This window comes from Phaenicophaeus curvirostris, chromosome 28, assembly GCF_032191515.1.
Source record: "Phaenicophaeus curvirostris isolate KB17595 chromosome 28, BPBGC_Pcur_1.0, whole genome shotgun sequence".
Classification (NCBI taxonomy): domain Eukaryota; kingdom Metazoa; phylum Chordata; class Aves; order Cuculiformes; family Cuculidae; genus Phaenicophaeus; species Phaenicophaeus curvirostris.
The window spans coordinates 4,090,255-4,109,984 of NC_091419.1; the positions used below are offsets into that span (position 1 = coordinate 4,090,255).

Sequence of the window (19,730 nt, forward strand, 5' to 3'; positions counted from 1 at the left end):
AGATCTTCTCAGTGTGGTCCTTGCAATGCTCCTTGTGGGTCAGCAAGCAGGAGGGGTTTGCAAAGTACCATCCCACAGCTCTGTGCTGAGTGGGGTGGCTCTGGCCAAGAACCCCATCCAAATTCCATCAGCTGAACCTGTGTGGTGACTCTGGTTTATGGATCCTATAAGGCGAGTGGTTTTGTTTCCCCTTGTGTGGAACAGGAGCGATGGAGCTCTGTGTCCCTTGTCTACCATTTCAGTCCTGGTCTTGGTGGTGCAGCCAGAGGAGCAAAACCATGAGAGTGGTTGGTGCTTCTGGCCTCTTTTTCCAGAGGGTCACCTGGTTTGACCTTCCCTGCGCTCTGGACAGCTGGGCACCAACTCCTCAGGATTGCCAGAATAAGCTATTTTGTGTTTTTCCATTTAAATCTCATTTGAAACAAAGTCCATCTGGTTCCCTTCGTGCTGCCAGAGGAAAAAGGCTGCTTTCAGGTCAGCTTCCTACAGGGCATCTCCTCGCTGGAGACCCAGGTGAGGTCGCATGGCCAAGACCTCTATCTCTTCTCCTTTCCATCACAGCGGGAAGATGGGATGAAACAGGGTTCTTGCAGCTGAACACGAATCAGGGCTGGAAAATGAGCAGGACCCCACAACACAAACCGAAGATGAAGCGACATAAATGAGATCTTAATTGTGACCTTCTCCTGTAAGCAAGAGTATTAACTAAGTTTGACAAATGGAGGACAAAATAAATAATCCTGCCTTCGTTAGTCCTCATGCCCAGGGCTTGCGTGGAGCTGGAGTCTTTGTTTGGCTCCTGGTTGAAGCGCAGCTGGTGATGCTGAGCTTCCCTCCCACGCCCGACGCCCCAGCGCTGGGTCACTCCAGGAGCTATTTTGGAGTCTGGACCCTCTCCATCATCAGTTCAGGGAGCAGTTTTTCTTCTTGCCTTCAGGTTCAAGGTGGGGATGGCCTTGTGTAAAGTGGTTTCCAGCTTAGGGAGTGTCCCTGGGGCTGGGGGAGCACCCACCACAGCACATGGTTGGGGTTTGGTGCCCACAGCCCCTCTGCCTCAGACACATGGTGTGAATTTTGGGGTTTTCCTTTGCAGGGACATGAGTTGGACTCGATGAAACTTGTGGGTCTCTTCCTGGATGAGCTTTAAGGTCCCCTCTGACTCAAACCATTCCATGATTCTATGGTTTTCCAATTTTTCCCGTTCACTTTTGCAGAAAGATGCTCCTTGGGGGCATGTGACTGAGAGAAGATTCCAAACGAATAGCCCACGACACTCTCTCCACCACGATGTGTCATTTTCATTGTTCATATTTCAGAAACTAAAGGTCAAACGGAAGCCTCGGCTGGCTGGGAAGCCAGATGTTAATTGCAGTAATGAGCTTCCCTCTTCTTCTGGATGCCTGATACCAACTCTTCCAGCTAAACCCTGCAGACGTGTATCTGTAGCTCTTCCCAAACCACTAGAGCCCCAACCCCAGGAGTCCCTCACCACCCCCAGTCACAGGACACTCGATGGTGCTCAGGGTCCAGCCAGCCAGCATTGCATTCTGTCATCATGGAATGGTTTGGGTTGGAAGGGACCTTAAAGATAATCCAGTTCCAACCCCCCTGCCATGGGCAGGGACACCTCCCACTGCATCAGGTTGCTCCAAGCCTCATTCAGCCTGGCTTTGAACACCTCCAGGGATGGGGCATTGAGACGCTTCCCCTCTCTGGGAGGTGCCCACGTGCCACATCCTTGGGCTTTTGGGAGCATTTCTTGGGATTTCTGTGCTGGGCACTGTGGAAAAGTGATTTATAATCATCTTCTTGTGCTGTTTTTTCTAGAAGAGCTGAGGCTGGATGTGCCGGACACTTTGCCATTTAAACATCCCTGGTCTTGGATGCTTCAGCAGACCCAGATGTCGGTGTGGCCCCAGATCTGCAGAACGGTGAGTGCTCCCTGGGCTCCAGCAGGGTGAAGTCGGGAGCAGCTTCATCACCGCTTTTGTTGCTGATGGGGTTTGTGCACTGGGACACTCGAAATCCAGCTCTTTTTTAGCTTGTGGCCATCACTGGTTGGTGGCTTTAGGTTCCTCCTCATCCCTGCTCTCCTTTTGCAGCACAGAGCACTTGGTACCGGTCACTGAGAGGTTTCTTCTCGTGTAATGGCTGAGAAGTCTCTTGTCCATTGCCATGACCCCAAGAAGGAACTCAAGAGGGGACGTGATGTAAAGCTCAGGGCTGTTAAGCTCTGGTACGTGCTCTGAGGTTGCTGGCAGAGAGCAGCGAGGACCCCAGCCTCGGTCACACTGGGATGTGTGCTCTGCATCAGTTTGAAGAGTTGGGATTTGGGGTTCAGATGGGGATTTGGGAGTCCACCAGCTCTGTCCTGGGAGAAGGGCTCTGGAGGCTTTGCCTTTGCTCAGCTGTCAGGATGCTGGATAGGTTGTTAAGTGATATGGCCCTACCATCCCCTTCGCCTCACACCGCAGAGACTTCTGGCTTTTGGGAGCCTCTGTGGGACTGCGTATGGGAAAGGAGAAGTTCGCCTGGTCCCACAGCCACAGCTGATGTCCTGAAGCTGTAGATCTGAGGACTGACGCCAGCGTGTCTCACTCCAAATGTCTCTGCTCGCTGCAATCTCCAGCCCAGAGGAGATGTGGGGGTGATGGAGCTGGACCACCCAACACCTGGCTGGTCTTCTCCAAAATCTGAGCAGCGAGGCTGGAAGGGATCCGCTCCCCATAGAGCTCAGGCAAGGCTGGTATGAATTCTCCATCCCCATCCCCTCTTGAAGGCTGATTACAGCGGGGGGAGTTGGTCTCATTCCCCACAGCAGGACAAGGTATAAATTGCAATGCCGAGCGTTATTTAGAATCATAGAATCACCACCAGGTTGGAAAAGACCCACTGGATCATTGAGTCCAACCATTCCCATCAATCACTAACCCATGTCCCTCAGCGCCTCGTCCACCGTTTCTTAAACCCCTCCAGGGAAGGGGACTCAACCCCCTCCCTGGGCAGCCTGTTTTTTCACCCTGCAATAGCATTTTCCTTTCTTTGCTCTCTGCTCTCATGATCGTAATTGAGGTGGCAATAAATCTTCCAATGCAGCAGCTGTAGATGGGTCTTAAAAATGCTCTCAGCCCAGGATTGATGCTGAGCAGAGCTGAAAGGCAGAGGGAAAGCTGTTGCTCCACTCTCCTCTCACCTGGGATTCCTGCTCTGAGCTGGGTTTCCACCAGATTGGAGACTCCATACCTGCACCTCTCACCCCTCTGTGCTCACAGAGGTTTGCTCATGGAGTTGTGAGCTTGTTTTCCTGCAGAAAGCCAAGCAGTCCTGCTGGGACTGGGTCATTTTCCACCCATGGCTGCTTCTCCTGCCCTGTCCTCGAAGCAGACATCTGCTTGTCAGTCTGGCCTGTCAGGCTCTTTCTCCTGCCCACGAGTCCAGCCATCCAGTTGAATTAAAGCCTCCAGAACGATGTGTTGCCCTCACGAGGTGCGGTGCTCATGGGTGCCTGGGGCTCCAGTCTCCGTCTCCGCAGGGAAGCCAGACTCGCTGGCATGCTGGGAACCCCTAGAGCCACGGGTGAAGACACCATATGGGACCGACCCCTCAGGAACAGGATCCTTTTTGAGAGTGAAGTCTGGAAATGGCTGTTGTTTTATCCATGAGCCTTGGGGAGGTGGCTGGGAGTGTCTCGCTCTCTTCATTTTGCACTGGTGGCAGCCAGGCTTGTAGGTGCCACTGCCGTCCAGGTAAGGGAGGAAGGGGAGACTTTGCCTCAAAGGTCCAGCGCTGGCAGCCAGAGACACCGATCACAGTGTGATTTACATGCCAGTCCCCTAAGGGGCTCAGGCCAGACATAGAATCATAGAATCACCAGGTTGGAAAAGACCCATCGGATCATCGAGTCCAACCATTCCCATCAATCACTAACCCATGTCCCTCAGCACCTCGTCCACCTGTCCCTTAAACCCCTCCAGGGAAGGGGACTCAACCCCCTCCCTGGGGAGCCTCGGACAGGGACCAATGACCCTTTCCGTGAAATATTTTTTCCTGATGTCCAGCCTGAACCTCCCCTGGTGGAGCTTGAGGCCATTCCCTCTCATCCTGTCCCCTGTCCCTTGGGAGAAGAGCCCAGCTCCCTCCTCTTCACAACCTCCTCTCAGGGAGTTGCAGAGAGCAATGAGGTCTCCCCTCAGCCTCCTCTTCTCCAGCCTAAACACCCCCAGCTCTCTCAGCCGCTCCTCTTCTTCTCCAGCCCCTTCACCAGCTTCGTTGCTCTTCTCTGGACTCGCTCCAGAGCCTCAACATCCTTCTTGTGGTGAGGGGCCCAGAACTGACCCCAGGATTCGAGGAGCGGTCTCCCCAGTGCCGAGTCCAGAGGGAGAAGAACCTCCCTGGACCTGCTGGCCATGCCGTGTCTGATCCAAGCCAAGATGCCATTGGCCTTCTTGGCCACCTGGGCCACTGCTGGCTCCTGTTCAACCAACCCCCCCAGGTCCTTCTCCTCCAGGCAGCTTTCCAGCCAGACTTCTCCTAGTCTGTAGCTGCTCAGGGTTGTTGTGCCCTAAGTGCAGGACCCGGCGTTTGGACTTGTTAAACCTCATCCCATTGGTCTTAGCTGCAAAATCCTCTGCCGGTGGCACTGGGAGGGCTCTGCTGGCTGAACTGGGACTGGGGGGTCGGCTGCACGTGTGCCAGCCTGTGTGCTCCGCATGCCCCTGAGCAGCATCATCCATCAGCTTTCTGAAAGGTGGCTAATTAGAGCGTATGCTTTTCCGTTACAATTATTCATCATCCTGCTCCCATACTTCATTTATTACAGAGCTGCCTGGGTTAAGGGAGCGAACGCGCAGGGTCCCTTCATGAGGTGAGGTGGCACGTTCTTCCTGCTGCTTGGGAGCCCCTTTGGGTGCTGCATCTGCAGGACACGGGTTCTGAACATGGAACGGTGGCTTTGATGCTCTCCTCTGCTGAGGTTTTGCTCGCAGCGTGTTTGATAGGAATGGTTGGACTTGATGATCCAGTTTCCAATCTGACGATTCTATGATTCTATGATCCCAGGCTGTGTTCCGGTACCCCGGTGCAGGAGGTAAGTGATGAGCTCGTGAAGCAGGAGTCAGGAGGGGGAAGCAGGTGCAGGAAAAGGAGCAAATTCTCATTTAATGGTCTTTATTTGTATCTCCATGGGGGCAGGAACCATTGCCAGGCGTGCAGCCCTGTTTGCTGAGATGCTCTGCTCGCAGCCAGGGTACGTGCGTGTCGAACTGTCACGTCTCTGTTGGCTGGGGCCGTTATGGGCTTGTGTTTTGTAAATCTCTCGGTGCGGATCTTAAATCCAACAGATGCCAGGAGGATGTTTCCTGGGGGCTCAGACTCCTCATCCCTGCTCCTGGTGCTGAGCTGGGAAGAAAGCTGAGCACAGGCAAAGCATGAGCCCTGGGCTGGTTCTGACAGGGCAGCTTTGGTTCCATTCGATGGAGCTTTGGTTCCATTCGGAGCAGCTCTGATTCCATTCGGAGCAGCTCTGATTCCATTCGGCGCAGCTCTGATTCCATCCAGGGCAGCTTTGGTTCCATTTGAGGCAGCTCTTGTTCCATTCGGGGCAGCTCTGGCTCCATTCGAGGCAGCTTTGGTTCCATTCGAGGCAGCTTTGGTTCAGATGGGGATCTTTGCAAATCCCAGAGCCCCTAGGCTGTATCCTGCCCTTGTTGGAAGAGGAGGAAGGTGCCTCAGAGCTCATAGCTGGGTCCTCTCCCAGCTGGTGGATGCTCAGAGACAAAGACACCATAAGGGACGTGGTCAGCAGCTGGTCTTGGTGACAGACAACAGAGGTTTAGTAGTGGACAGATACAATTGGATCTCAAAGGTCTTTTCCAACCAAATGATTCTGTGAAAATGCTGGGAGAAGTCCTAGGGACGTGGGCTGTCAGCCTGCATTTGCCTTCCAGACCCTGTGATGCTCACAGGCTTCTGCGAATTAAAAGTTCTTGCTGTGCAGGAGAAATTGTTGAGAATCCTCAAAAAAATAACCTCCTGTGGCTGTTCAAGGACCACTGCCTAAAGCCAATTTCAGCTGGAGCATTCCTGACAGGTGCTGGTGGAGGAGTTTGCCTGCAACAAGGTGCTTTTAAGCACGGTTGGAGATGGGGAGTCGAGCTCAGCCTTAGTTCCCCTGTGGTCCAGCAGGTATTGAAGTTGTTGAGATCCAGGTCAGGCTTTCCATCAGCCAATATTTCCCAGTGGAGATGTGGATCTGGCTGGAGGAAAAGGTGGTTTGGTCCAACAGCTTGGGTCAAACCTCTCCTACACCCACCTGTCCTGCTCCCCCTTCCCAAGAACTTGTCATAGAGGAGTTGTTCACCTTGGCAGAGAAATAAAGATGCTTGTGGAATATTAAATACCTCCCCAAAGCCCCTGTTGCTGATGAGTGGCTTCTGCACCTCGTTCCCTAGTACACGCAGTGACCTTTTAGAAATGTTGTACGTTGCGGTTGTATCTAAATGTCTTCTCTCCTGGGAGCATCTTGTGGAGATAGAGATTCAGACGTGATGTCTATCAAGAAGAAAAGCAGATTGCGGCCAATCTGTGGCTGCCTGTGCAGTATTGCCTGGGCCACGTGCTTAAGAATCATAAGGTTGTCTCTAAAAATAAGTGGTGGCTTCGTTTGAGTTGTCTCCTTGGCGTCTTAGCTCATTAGGGAATCCTCGTTTCTGGGTTTTCACAGCATGTGCAGGGGCTGGGAGTTTCCACGTGGGAAGAAAGTGGAGAGCCCTGTGGTCACGGCTGTTGGGGACTCAGCTAGGACTCAGGAGGGGGACATAGAGTGGGAAGACGGATCCATGAAGACATCAGTCATGGCTTTGCTGGGTAGAAAGGGTAACGCCTGCCTCTGCTGAAAGCTTGCACAGTTTTCCTGCTCCAGCATCATCTCAGCTGGCCCTGAGACCTGGGGCTGTTGAGCAGGGGGAGACACGTGAGGTGCAGCAGCTGCCAGTCACCAAAATAACTCCCTTCTATTTAATAAGGTTTTCATGTTTTCCAGCAGTCCCTTTAAGCCATGCTTCAGGACATCTCTGCAGTGACCTGGCAGGAGCCTGTCTCCTTGCGCAGACCTCCCTCCTGTCCTGCTTTCTCTTCCCATTTCTGCACGTCGTCAGGAAAATCTGCTTCTGTTTGAGCGGGGGCGCAAGGGTGACTGTTGGGAGGACAGCGTCTGGATCCCAGCCTTGCTGCTGGGCGCAGCCCCCTTTGCTCTTGGGGGCAGACCCTTGACTGTTGGGTGCAGCCGCTTTGTTGTTGAGTGCAGACCCTTGGCTGTTGGGTGCAGACCCTTTGTTATTGGGTACAGACCCTTTGCTCTTGGGTGCAGACCCTTTGGCTGTTGGGTGCAGGCCCTTTGTTGTTGGGTGCAGATCTTTGGCTGTTGGACATAGACCCTTTGTTATTGGGTGCAGACCCTTGGCTGTTGGATAAAGACCCTTTGCTGTTGGGTGCAGACCCTTTGCTGTTGGATGTAGACCCTTTGCTGTTGGGTGCAGACCCTTCATTGTTGGGTGCAGACCCTTTGTTATTGGGTGCAGACCCTTTGGTCTTGGGTGCAGACCCTTTGTTATTGGGTGCAGACCCTTTGGTCTTGGGTGCAGACCCTTTGTCGTTGGGTGCAGACCCTTTGTCATTGAGTGCAGATCTTTGGCTGTTGGATGTAGACCCTTGGCTGTTGGGTGCAGACCCGTTGTTGTTGGGTGCAGAGCTTTGGCTGTTGGGTGCAGACAGAGCCAGCTGGGTGCCCTCCTGCCACCGGGGCTGCCGTGCTGCCCACCCAGCTGCTCACGTCTCCCCTTTGCTCCTCCAGCCTGCCCCAACCGGGCTTTGCTGGGAAATGAGCTGCCCCAGAAAAATGTGCTCTGGGTGCACAGAGAGCTGAATGAATTTGTTTCCCAAGCAGACTCTGATGGGATTAGGAATAACTCTGTGCTAAATAATTCTCCATTAGATCTGGTGATTGATTTTCTTCCTTCCTGCCCCTAGCCCTCTCCTCCCTTCCCTGGATCAGCTGGATTATTCTCATGCTTGGTTGGCCAATTACCTGATTGCGAGAGCCTCTTCAGAGTGAGGCGCGGGCAGACCACTGGCCTCCTCTGACCCTCCAAGTATTCTGCATCTTTGTTTATGCTTCAGCTCTGATTTAATCTCCTCCACTCCCCAGCATAATCATGATTGCTTCTGCTGCCTTAAGCAGAGGGAGAAACCTGCTGGTGTCATCGCTGGAGCCAGGGAAGGTCCTAGGGATGCCTCTTCACATCCGATCACCTCCGTTCTCTCCGTGCCTCATGGCCTTTTCTGGGGCTTTTCCAAGCTCAGTGTGGCCACAAACCCACTGGTTTTGCAGACTCGAGGCAATCATAAAATCATAGAATGGTTTGGGTTGAAAGGGACCTCAAAGCCCATCCAGTTCCACCCCCTGCCACGGGCAGGGACACCTCCCACTGGATCAGGGGCTCCAAGCCCCATCCAACCTGGCCTTGAACACCTCCAGGGATGGGCCAGGGCCTCCCAACCCTTACAGCGAAACATTTCTTCCTAAAATCTCATCTCAATCTCCCCTCTTTCAGCTGAAACTCATTCCCCCTCATCCTATCCCTGCCCTCCCTGATCCAGAGCCCCTCCCCAGCTTTCCTGGAGCCCCTTTCAGTGCTGGAAGATGCTCTAAGGTCTCCCTGAAGCCTTCTCCAGGCAGCGTCATGCGCCAAAGCTGAGCATGAAACAGAGCTCCTGGGGACCCTGTTTTCCTCCCTTTGCAGCCAAAAAACATACGGTGGGTGTGGGAGTGTATGTCATTCTTGCTGGTTGTTGCAAGGTGTGATTGAGAACTCCGGGTTTTCCAGCAGGGAGGAAGGAGCAGATGTCTGGATGGGCTTTGGCACAGGGCAGGGGAGCTGGGCTCCTTTTCTGGTCTTGAAGAGCTCTGCCCTGTGGGAGCTCTAGCTCCAAGCTGCCCTCAAGACCTGAGGCAAGGCTCCCAGCCTGAGGAAAGAGCTTGGGGCTGGGGCTCAGCCTGGCACCCGCCTGTGGGAGATGTTGGCATCTACATTCAGGACACTCATCCTCTACTCCAAGCCTGTGCCAGCAGCTCCAGGTGATTTCAGTCCCAGGTCCCCATTGAACCTGCTTGATGCAGCCGTATTCCTGTTCCCGGTAATTGAAATCTCATTTAGTCGATACCCTGGGACTTGGGAGGGCACAGAACTTGTGCTGATGGAGAGTCCAGAGTAGAGCAACAAAGCTGGGGAAGGGGCTGGAGAACAAGAGGAGCGGCTGAGAGAGCTGGGGGTGTTTAGCCTGGAGAAGAGGAGGCTGAGGGGAGACCTCATTGCTCTCTGCAACTCCCTGAGAGGAGGTTGTGGAGAGGAGGGAGCTGGGCTCTTCTCCCAGGGGACAGGGGACAGGACGAGAGGGAATGGCCTCAAGCTCCACCAGGGGAGGGTCAGGCTGGACATTAGGAAAAAATATTTCACAGAAAGGGTGATTGGGCAGTGTCAGAGGCTGCTCAGGGAGGGGGTTGAGTCCCCTTCCCTGGAGGGGTTTAAGGGACGGGTGGACGAGGTGCTGAGGGACATGGGTTAGTGATTGATGGGAATGGTTGGACTTGATGATCCGGTGGGTCTTTTCCAACCTGGTGGTTCTATGATTCTATGATTCTATAGAATCTATAGAATTCATTCTATTCTATAGAATCATAGAACCATAGAATAACCAGGTTGGAAGAGACCCATCGGATCATCGAGTCCAACCATTCCTATGATTCAATCCTGGCAAACCAGGGAAGATGCTGCTCCGCTTCAGCAGGGGATGCACAACCACGCCGTCCACCTCCCAAATCCAGCGCGGGGGCCTAGCAGGGCAGTGGTGTCTGCAAGGCTGCTGGCACGGCTGAGCGCGGAGGTGCCGCTGTCTGCGCGGCAGAGCCACGGTTGGCGCTGCCTCGTGTGCGGAGCGGCTGGCACGGAGCCTGGCGCAGGCTGGGGAGAGGAGCCAGGGAGCGAGGGCGGCCGGGGGCGGGCAGCTGGGATGCTCTTTGCTGCCAGGGCAGGGCTGTCTGCGGCTCGTGGCCAGGCAGCAGCAAAAGGGCATCACTTGGGGTGTTTCCAGCAGCGTTTGGCTGCTGTTGGAGGTGAATGTTTGGAGCCCTCTTCTGTCTCGTGCCACAGTTGGAACACACTAGCATGAGTTGATGGCGTTGCCACCTCCCCATCGCTTGTGCATCTGGGCACTGAGGTTATCCCGCTATCAATGTTTTGAGGGTGCATGAGGATCCCAGCATCGCTTGCTGCTCTGTTTGCTCCCTCCGTACCTGGGGGTCCCCACCTTCTCCTGGCATCCCCAGCATCCCTGGGAAAGGTGGAGCAGCCATCCCTTCTCCCAAGCATGGAACCTCCCCTGGGTGCTCCTGGCATCCCCAGGTAGAGCCAGTGGACGAGGGATACTCTGGGTTTGCCTTGAGCAGCAGCAGTGGGATTCTTGAAGGAGATGGTCTCGGCCGGGACCATTTTGCATCCTGTAAGTCAGTGGAAGAATAGAACAAGATGTTGCTTTGACTGAAGTATTTCTACTTGAGAGGTGTCAAAGCAAGGGAACCTGAAAATGTCAGCGTTGGCTTCTTTTCCAGTCTTTGTTCCAAAAAGGGGAGAGTTGGCAGGTGAGGAGCAATTGGTCTCAGAGGAGCTGAGTGTCTTGGGCATGTGACATCAAAGAAGGAGCTGTTTGAAGGAGGCAAAGGAGACTTTTCCACCTCCTTTTATCTAAGAAGCAGTGGTGTGAGGGAGCACAAACCCACCTGGAAGTCCAGTCGTCTGGTGGCTGAGCAGAGAATCGTGGAATCATGGAATGGTTTGGGTTGGAAGGGACCTCAAAGCCCACCCAGTCCCACCCTGCCATGGGCAGGGATACCTCCCACTGCATCAGGGGCTCCAAGCCCCATCCAACCTGGCCTTGAACCCCTCCAGGGATGGGGCAGCCACCACTGCTCTGGGCAACCTGGGCCAGGGCCTCCCCACCCTCACAGGGAAGAAATTCTCCCTAAGATCTCACCTCAGTCTCCCCTCTTTCTGCTGAAAATCATTCCGCCTCATCCTATCCCTGCAATCCCTGATCCAGAGTCCCTCCCCAGCTTTCGTGGAGTCCCTTTCAGGACTGGAAGCTGCTCTAAGGTCTTCCCAGAGCCTTCTCTTCTCCAGGCTGTAAAGCATCCAAGAGTTGGGTGGTCAAAGGGCACCAGTTCCTCCACACACTGACCTCTGGCTGCTGGGAAGCTCCATGGTGCCAGGGGCTGGGACAAAACAGGCTCGCTTGGTGGCCATATGTTCTGGCAGAGAAGGAACAGAATCATAGAATCATAGAATCACCAGGTTGGAAAAGACCCACCGGATCATCGAGTCCAACCATTCCCATCAATCACTAAACCCTGTCCCTCAGCACCTCATCCACCTCCAGGGAAGGTGACTCAACCCCTTCCCTGGACAGCCTGTTCCAGAGCCCAGTGACCCTTTCCATGAAAAAATTTTTCCTAATGTCCAGCCTAAACCTCCCCTGGTGGAGCTTGAGGCCATTCCCTCTCGTCCTGTCCCCTGTCCCTTGGGAGAAGAGCCCAGCTCCCTCCTCTCCACAACCTCCTCTCAGGGAGTTGGAGAGAGCAATGAGGTCTCCCCTCAGCCTCCTCTTCTCCAGGCTCCCTGAGGTCTCACAAGAGGCCAAGGATTGTCTGTGTTGCTTCCCTGCCCCATTCCACAGCCCTTCTGCCTTCGGCTTTCCCAGTTCTGGTCTCCAGGCCTGTGTGCAGCAGGCCGTGTTATTTTTAAAAACAAATTAAATGCAAAGAGATCCACTATCTAGGCCTTCAAGTGGAGTCGTAATTGGCCTTGCTCCCCCGGGACCAGACAAGCCCCAGAGAAGGCTGCGTTGTCGGACTAATGAGCTATTAATAAATGGCTCTGCTCGACTCTCAGCTCGCGGCTGCTGGGGCTGGAGGGGGACGCTGGGGTTGTCACTGCTGAGGATCTCAGGTCTCTGCACCCGGAGCAGCCTCTGTAGGGTGTTCTGGAGCTGGCAGAGACCCACAGGGGCAGAGCCAACCTCGACTCCTCGCTCTGGAGCTCCTGTTCGCCTGGGTTTGTTGGGAGGGGGAGCATCCAGCACCAGTTAACCCCCTACTATGGTGTTTGCTGAGGGGGTCAGGGCTGTGCCTGGTGGAAAGGGACCTGGGGGTGTTGGTTGACAGCAGCTGAACATGAGCCAGCAGTGGCCCAGGTGGCCAAGAAGGCCAATGGCATCTTGGCTTGGATCAGAAACGGCGTGGCCAGCAGGTCCAGGGAGGTTCTTCTCCCTCTGGACTCGGCACTGGTGAGGCTGCACCTCAAATCCTGGGTTCATTTTTGGGTCCTTTGCTCCAAGAAAGATGATGAGGGGCTGGAGTGTCTCCAGAGAAGGGAACAGAGCTGGGAAGGGCTGGAGAACAGGGGTTATGAGAGCAGCTGAGGGACCTGGGGCTGTTTAACCTAGAGAAGAGGTGGCTGAGGGGAGATCTCATCGCTCTCTGAAGGTCCCAGAAAGGAGGTTGTGGTGAGGTGGGTGCTGGGCTCTTCTCCCAAGTAACAAGTCATCAGATGAGAGGAAATGACCTTAGGTTGCACCAGGGGAGGTTTAGATTGGATATCAGGGAAAATATCTTCACTGAAAGGATTCTTGGGCAGTGGCAGAGGCTGCCCAGGGCAGTGGTGGAGTCTCCATCCTTGGAGGGGTTTAATAGAATTGCCCAGAGATGGTTTCGTAGTGGACGGGTACAGTTGGACTCAATGATCTCAAAGGTCGTTTCCAACCAAACGATTCTCTTATTCCACCAGACCACCCATGGGTGGGGGCTGTGGGGCAGCCAGGAGAAGCTGATGCTCTGCTTGGGCTCTGGAGTGGGAAGGAGAACCTGGGACTGCGGCTCCCGCTCTCCAGCTGCCAGGTAAAACAACACCGGCAGGTTCAGACCTTTGCTTAGAGGATCAGGTGGCACAAGTAGTAACCAAAAGTGGAGTTTGGTTACCCTGGGCTCATTCATAATGAACGTGGCAGAGAGCTGGCGCAATCATGGGCTGCCTTGGCAGGGAGAGGAAGGGTCCAAGTCCCCCCCTCAGCTCCTGGGGAGGAGGTGACAGCTCCACAGGGTGCAACCAAGCGTGGGAGATCATTAGCCTTGCAGCAGTGTCTGAGCGTGTTTATTTATTGTAGAGACATCAAATGAAAACAATAAGTGTCACAATAAATTGCGAGGGGTTTTTTTTCCTGTGGATTTGCAGTTGTGGCTGGATGCATCCTTCTCATCTGGTCCCGTGGTGGAGCAGGAGCAGAGTCATCTGAGCCAGGGGGAACAAGGAAAGTTGTCCCTACCTCACCCTAAAGCCAGCTAGGGTTCCCGAGGCCACCAGCCAGGCAGTGCTGAGCAGAAAATGGTTCTCGGCAGGGCTGTGAGCAGCCTCCTTGAAGGCAGAAGCTGCCAAGCAGCTCCAGCTGCATCTTTGCTCCCGTGCCCAGGTGGCTTTTGGGGACCCCTGGTTGCTGGACACAGGGGTCTGGGTGCAATGTGTGGAGCCTGAGTGCTGGGGAGAGGGGAGGAGGGGACTGGGATGCTTGGTGGGGGCAGCAGTGGGGTGTCTACTCCCACCCTGCCGTCTCCCAGCAAGGAAAAACAACGCTGTATCCCTCCTGGTTGTTAATTCCCTCCCTGCAGATGTGTGAAGACCAATAACGCTTCCTTCTCTGCTTGATTCAGTGGAAGGAAAAAGGGAAATTTAGCAAAATTAAGACATGCGCCAAAAGGAAAATCCAAAACAAACCCAAAATCTGTAAAATATCATCTCCTGTGACTCCCAGCTTGCACCGAGCGATGGGTTTATTGCTCATCTCAGAGGATCAGGGTGGCTGCTTCGGGGACAGGCAGGAGGACCCAGCTCCAGGAGAAGCTGAGCTGCTTTGGGTCCCATCAATCAGCTCGTTTGGGACATTTTCTCTTCGGGTTTTTCATCCCCAGCACGGGGCTGATACCAACCCCACTCACTCCGCCTCCGTAGGGGTGGCTGGAGGGGCTCATTCGGATCTCGGCACCCCCTAAATCGCCTTCAGTGAGCCCAGAAACAACCGCAGTGCCCCGACAGAGCAGCTCCGCCACTTAATTAGGTTAATGCCAGTGGTTCATTAAGGAGAGGTGGCTGAGAGTTTACCCGGGCACTGGGAGGTGCGTTTCCAGGCGTGGTGGCAACCTGGTGGATTTGGAGCATCGAAGGAGACCGAGAGCAGGGAGAGAGGAGCAGAGAAAAGGGAAAGCGCTGGGGAAGTGCTAATCCCTGGAAAGGAGGGCAGCCGGGGCACCGCGCCACGCAGGGTCGGGGTTAATCCCTCATCTTGCGAAGATTGTGTCGGCGGCCGCCCTAATCTCCGCTCCGAGAGGGCAACGGGGAGGGGAGAATTGGCTCCGTGTGGCACGGAGCATCCTCATCCTGCAGGATCTCACCGAGCGTGGGGCCTGGGAAGGATTTGTGCCGCTGGATGAGACCTCGCTGCAGCTGCTCTAGGAGTAGAGGGGATGCAGCGTCCCACCCGCGTCACGAGTTTGCAAGGTATCTGGCTGCGTGGTTTAGTGATTGGTGGGAATGGTTGGACCCGATGATCCGATGGGTCTTTTCCAACCTGGTGATTCTATGATTCTATGATCTCTTTGCTCCTACACTGCCCTGGGGGTTCTGTGTCCGGTGTCATCCTGGGATGCTTGTGCTCTCGGTCCCCTATGCCCGTGGCAGAGCAGAGGCTGAGAGGTGGGTCTGCAACCATCCTCATCTTACAAAGCTCTCCCGCTGCCTCAGTTTCCCCACTCTCCTAACAGCCTGTGCAGGCAGTGAGGCTTCTTTACCCCTAGTTTTCATAGGGCTCAGTCTTCAGGTCACATTAGGTGCTGAGGAAGGCGTCCGTAGAGTTTCCCAGGGGCTTTTGAACCTTATCAGGGCCATGGAGATGATCCAAGTACAGGCTGAAAGAGTTGGGGTTGTTCAGCCTGGAGAAGAGAAGGCTCCAAGGAGATCTTAGAGCAGCTTCCAGTCCTGAAAGGGGCTCCAGGAAAGCTGGGGAGGGGCTCTTGATCAGGGAGTGCAGGGGTAGGATGAGAGGGAATGATTTGGAGCTGAAAGAAGGGAAATTGAGATGAGATCTTGGGAAGAAATGTTTTGCTGTGAGGGTGGGGAGACCCTGGTCCAGGTTGCCCAGAGCAGTGGTGGCTGCCCCATCCCTGGAGGGGTTCAAGGCCAGGTTGGATGGGGCTTGGAGCCCCTGATCCAGTGGGAGGTGTCCCTGCCCATGGCAGGAGTGGAACTGGATGGGCTTTGAGGTCCCTTCCAACCCAAACCATTCTATGGTTCTGTGATCAGGGCCACGGTTTGTGGAATGTTTTCCATTTGCAGAAGACAAATGGGGATCTGGGGACAAGTAGGACTTTGTTAGCTCCTCTGGGCACTGACTCTGCATCTCTCTCCGTTCCAGACGCGTGGGAGAATGGTAGTGAGCCCATAAGACCATGCTCTACACAATGACATGTTGGCTCCCGGTCTTGGTCCTCCACCTGGTCCTTCTGAGCCCTGTAAGGGTGGCAGCCTGTCCTGCCCGCTGCGAGTGTGCCCCGCAGATCAAGTCAGTGGTTTGTCACCGCAAGCGACTCACCTCCATCCCTGAGGGCATCCCCACTGAGACCAAGATCCTGGATCTGAACAAGAACCGCATCCGCTGCCTGAACCCGGGTGACCTCTCCCCTTACCCACTGCTGGAAGAGCTGGATTTCAGTGAGAACATCATCTCCAATGTGGAGCCGGGCGCCTTCAGCAACCTCTTCAACCTTCAGACCTTGCGGCTCCGGGGAAACCAGCTCAAGCTCATCCCCCCAGGGGTCTTCACCAAGCTGACCAACCTCACCCTCCTGGACATTAGCGAGAACAAACTTGTCATCCTGCTGGACTACATGTTCCAGGATCTGCGCAACCTGAAGAGCCTTGAGGTGGGCGATAACGACCTGGTGTACATCTCCCAACGCGCTTTCTCGGGACTGCTTGGTCTGGAGCAGTTGACCATCGAGAAGTGCAACCTGACCTCCATCTCGGCCGAATCACTCTCCTACCTCCAGAACCTGGAGGTGCTGCGGCTCCGGCACCTCAGCATCTCCGCGCTGGAGGACCAAAACTTCAAGAAGCTCTACAACCTCCTGCAATTGGAGATTGACAACTGGCCACTGCTGGAAGATGTCTCCCCCACCAGCTTCCAGGGGCTGAACCTCACCTCACTCTCCATCACCTACACCAACATCACAGCTGTGCCCACCGCTGCCTTGAGGAACCTGGTGTACCTCCGATACCTGAACCTGTCCTACAACCCCATTAGCACTGTGCTGAAGGGCTCCTTCAAAGACCTCATCCGGCTCCAGGAGCTCCACATCGTGGGCGCTCTCTTGGTATCTGTGGAGCCACAGGCTTTCTCCGGCCTGAGACAAATCCGGCTGCTCAACCTCTCCAGCAATTTCCTCTCCACGCTGGAGGAGAGCACCTTCCACTCTGTCAACACACTGGAGACGCTGCGGGTGGACAGGAACCCCCTGGCCTGTGACTGCCGCCTCCTCTGGATCCTACAGCGACGGAAGACGCTCAACTTCGATGGGCAGCAGCCCATGTGCTCCTCACCGCCCGAAATCCAGGGCAACGCTCTGCGTGACTTCCCAGACTCTGTGCTTTTTGAATATTTCACCTGCCAGAAGCCCAAGATAAGGGATCGGAAGCTGCAGCACGTGACGGCCTGGGAAGGGCAGTCCGTGTCCTTCCTTTGCCGGGCAGATGGAGAGCCAGACCCCTCCATCTCCTGGGTGTCCCCTCAACACCGCATGATCACCACCCGCAGCACGGGGCGGGCGACGGTGCTGCCAGGGGGCACCTTGGAGATCCGCTTTGCCCAGGTGCAGGACAGCGGCACCTACATCTGCATCGCCAGCAACGCCGGGGGCAACGACACCTACTTTGCCACCTTAACAGTCAAGGGGCACCCAAGCGACGGCTCCCACCATGCCAACCGGACTTTGTACCTCAATGAGTTCAACGACACCTCCCACAACGACACGCAAGTCTTCTTGAAGTTTACTTTGGACCTCAAGACCATCCTGGTCTCCACGGCCATGGGCTGCATCACCTTCCTGGGAGTGGTGCTCTTCTGCTTCCTCCTCCTCTTCGTCTGGAGCCGGGGCCGGGGGCAGCACAAGAACAACTTCTCAGTGGAGTACTCCTTCCGCAAGGTGGATGGTCCCACCACCACCACCGGCCAAGGAGGAGCTAGAAAGTTCAACATGAAGATGATCTGAGCTTCTCCCAGAGGAGAACTGTTGTCTGCTGCTCGGCCCCGGGTGGGTGTGGGAGCACCGGTGATATCCTGGGGCTGGGATGCAGCTGGAGACATGCTGGAGGACCACATGGACCTCAGGGTTTGGAAGCGATGACCCCAGCTGTCCCAGCCTCGTGGTGAGCCCGTGGGGCTCCATGGCTCAGGAGCTGTTCCTGGCTCCAGGAGCTCCCAACGTAGCCAACATTTTTGCTACCAACTATGCATTTCTCTACCCAAGAGATCAGCAGCATTTGGGCCTGGGAAAAAAAAAACAACTGCTTCCTTTTTTTCCCCCTTTTTCCCTTTTTTTTTTTTTTTAAGAGACTCTCCAGATAACTTGCCTGGTGGTTGTTTCTGGTTCTTCTCTTTTTCTTCTTGTTGGGGTTTGATTTTTGTCAGTCCGATGATTTTCCTTTTTAAGGGTTTTCCAAGAATAAAGTCTTCCGGGGCGATGCGGGACTGGGGCGCTGGGGGAACTGTGCCAAGCTTGAGGTCTCTCCCAGCCCCTCGGCAAATCCAGACCCTCCACGGGGTCTGGCCGTGCCTTGAGATCTTCCCATCGGTGGCTTTAAGATGCAACATCTGCAAACGTGGGTATATGGGGTTGCTCCTGCACAAGCAATAATAACCCACCCAAGGCCGGACTGTGAGGAGGTGTCAGCAAGAAAAAAAGGGGTAAAGCAAGACAAAATGAGGCTAAAATCAGGAGCAGCAGCCCCAGAGTAGAGACAGACCCCGTCTTTGCATCTACCCAAGCTGCTGCGGTAGGGATGGAGGGTTGGGAACTCAGGGGGAGGGTTGGGAACTCAGGATGCGTGTGGTGCAAAAGGCATTTTGGGGTCTGTTTTCCTTGGCTTGCAAAACCAAAGTCTACGGGAGAGGGAGCCGGCTCGTCCTGCGCGGGTTGGCCGTGCAGCCCAGGAAAGAAGAGAAGAGAAAGGCTTGGGACAAGCAGCTTGGGAAACAATGGCAAAAGCAAACATTGAGAAAAGGTCCCAGCTGGCATGTCCATTGCATCCACCTGGATCTCCCCAGTGCTGGGGACCGTGGGTCGGGGTCCCTGCGCTCCCTGCTGCGTGGGGGACAGTCCCTGGCTTCCCCTCCCACCCCTGGCCAAAGCACCGCTGGCTTTGGCTGAGGATGAATGGTTTTTGGTGGGAGAGAAAGAGCAGAGCTGGCCCAGCTGGAAGGGAAACACCTGGATGAGACCTGGACAGGCCGGGGAGCCCATTGCTTCCTCCTCCCCCTCATCCCACCGTGTGCACCCTGGGGGATGCTGCAGGTCCCACCCTATCCCACTATCCCTGTCCTGCTCTGGCACCCATAGGTGTTGGGTTCCCCTTCCATTTCCCACGTCATCCCCTGCACCCCATCCCGCTGCCCCCATCCTTCTCTCCCACCCATGGGTGTTGGGTTCCCCTCCTAGCCCCACATCATCCCCTGCACCCCATCCTGCTGCCCCATCCTTCTCTCGCACCCATGGGTGCTGGGTTCCCCTCCCAGCCCATCCTGCTGGCCCCATCCTTCTCTTGAACCCATGGGTGTTGAGTTCCCTTCCCAGCTCCCAAGTCATCCCCTGCACCCCATCCTGCTGCCCCATCCTTCTCTCTCACCCATGGGTGCTGTGTTCCCCTCCCAGCCTATCCTGCTCTCCCCATCCTTCTCTTGCACCCATGGGTATTGAGTTCCCCTTCCATCTCCCAAGTCATCCCCTGCACCCCATCTTGCTGGCCCCATCCTTCTCTTGCACCCATGGGTGTTGGGTTCCCCTCCCAGGTCATCCCGCTGTCTCCATCCTTCTCTCCCACTCATGGGTGCTGGGTTCCCCTCCCAGCCCATCCTGCTCTCCCCATCCTTCTCTCCCACCCATGGGTGTTGGGTTCCGCTCCCAGCCCATCGTGCTGTCCCCACCCTTCTCTCGTACCCATGGTTGTTGAGTTCCCCTTCCATCTCCCAGGTCATTCCCAGCACCTTATCCTGCTGTCCCCATCCTTCTCTTGGACCTACGGGTGTTGAGTTGTCCTCCCAGCCCATCCTGCTCTCCCCATCCTTCTCTCCCACCCATGGGTGTTGGGTTCCGCTCCCAGCCCATCACGCTGTCCCCATCCTTCTCTTGCACCCATGGGTGCTGGGTTCCCCTCCCAGCCCCATGACACCCCCTGCACCCCACCCCACTGCCCCCTCGCATGCCTGCTGTCCCCTTGCTCCCCGAGCCGTGCATGCCGTGTCGTCCCAGGGTCCCACCGGCATCACCGTGAGCCCTTGTTTGGTGTCTGGTTTTTTATTTAACA

General features: G+C 55.3%; 1 protein-coding gene across 2 annotated transcripts; it reads left to right on the top strand.

The window, feature by feature from the left end:
- Positions 1-1,868: 1,868 nt before the first annotated feature.
- On the top strand, positions 1,869-18,109 carry LINGO3 (leucine rich repeat and Ig domain containing 3). Of its 2 annotated transcripts, none has more exons than XM_069877792.1 (2): positions 1,869-1,931; positions 15,568-18,109. In XM_069877792.1, exon 2 carries the CDS (start codon positions 15,602-15,604, stop codon positions 17,417-17,419), a length of 1,818 nt encoding a protein of 605 aa, XP_069733893.1. In that variant the 5' UTR covers positions 1,869-1,931; positions 15,568-15,601; the 3' UTR covers positions 17,420-18,109. The 2 variants fall into 2 exon arrangements, with proteins under 2 accessions (XP_069733893.1, XP_069733894.1); XM_069877793.1 differs by lacking the exon at positions 1,869-1,931 and adding an exon at positions 14,532-14,654.
- Positions 18,110-19,730: the final 1,621 nt, after the last annotated feature.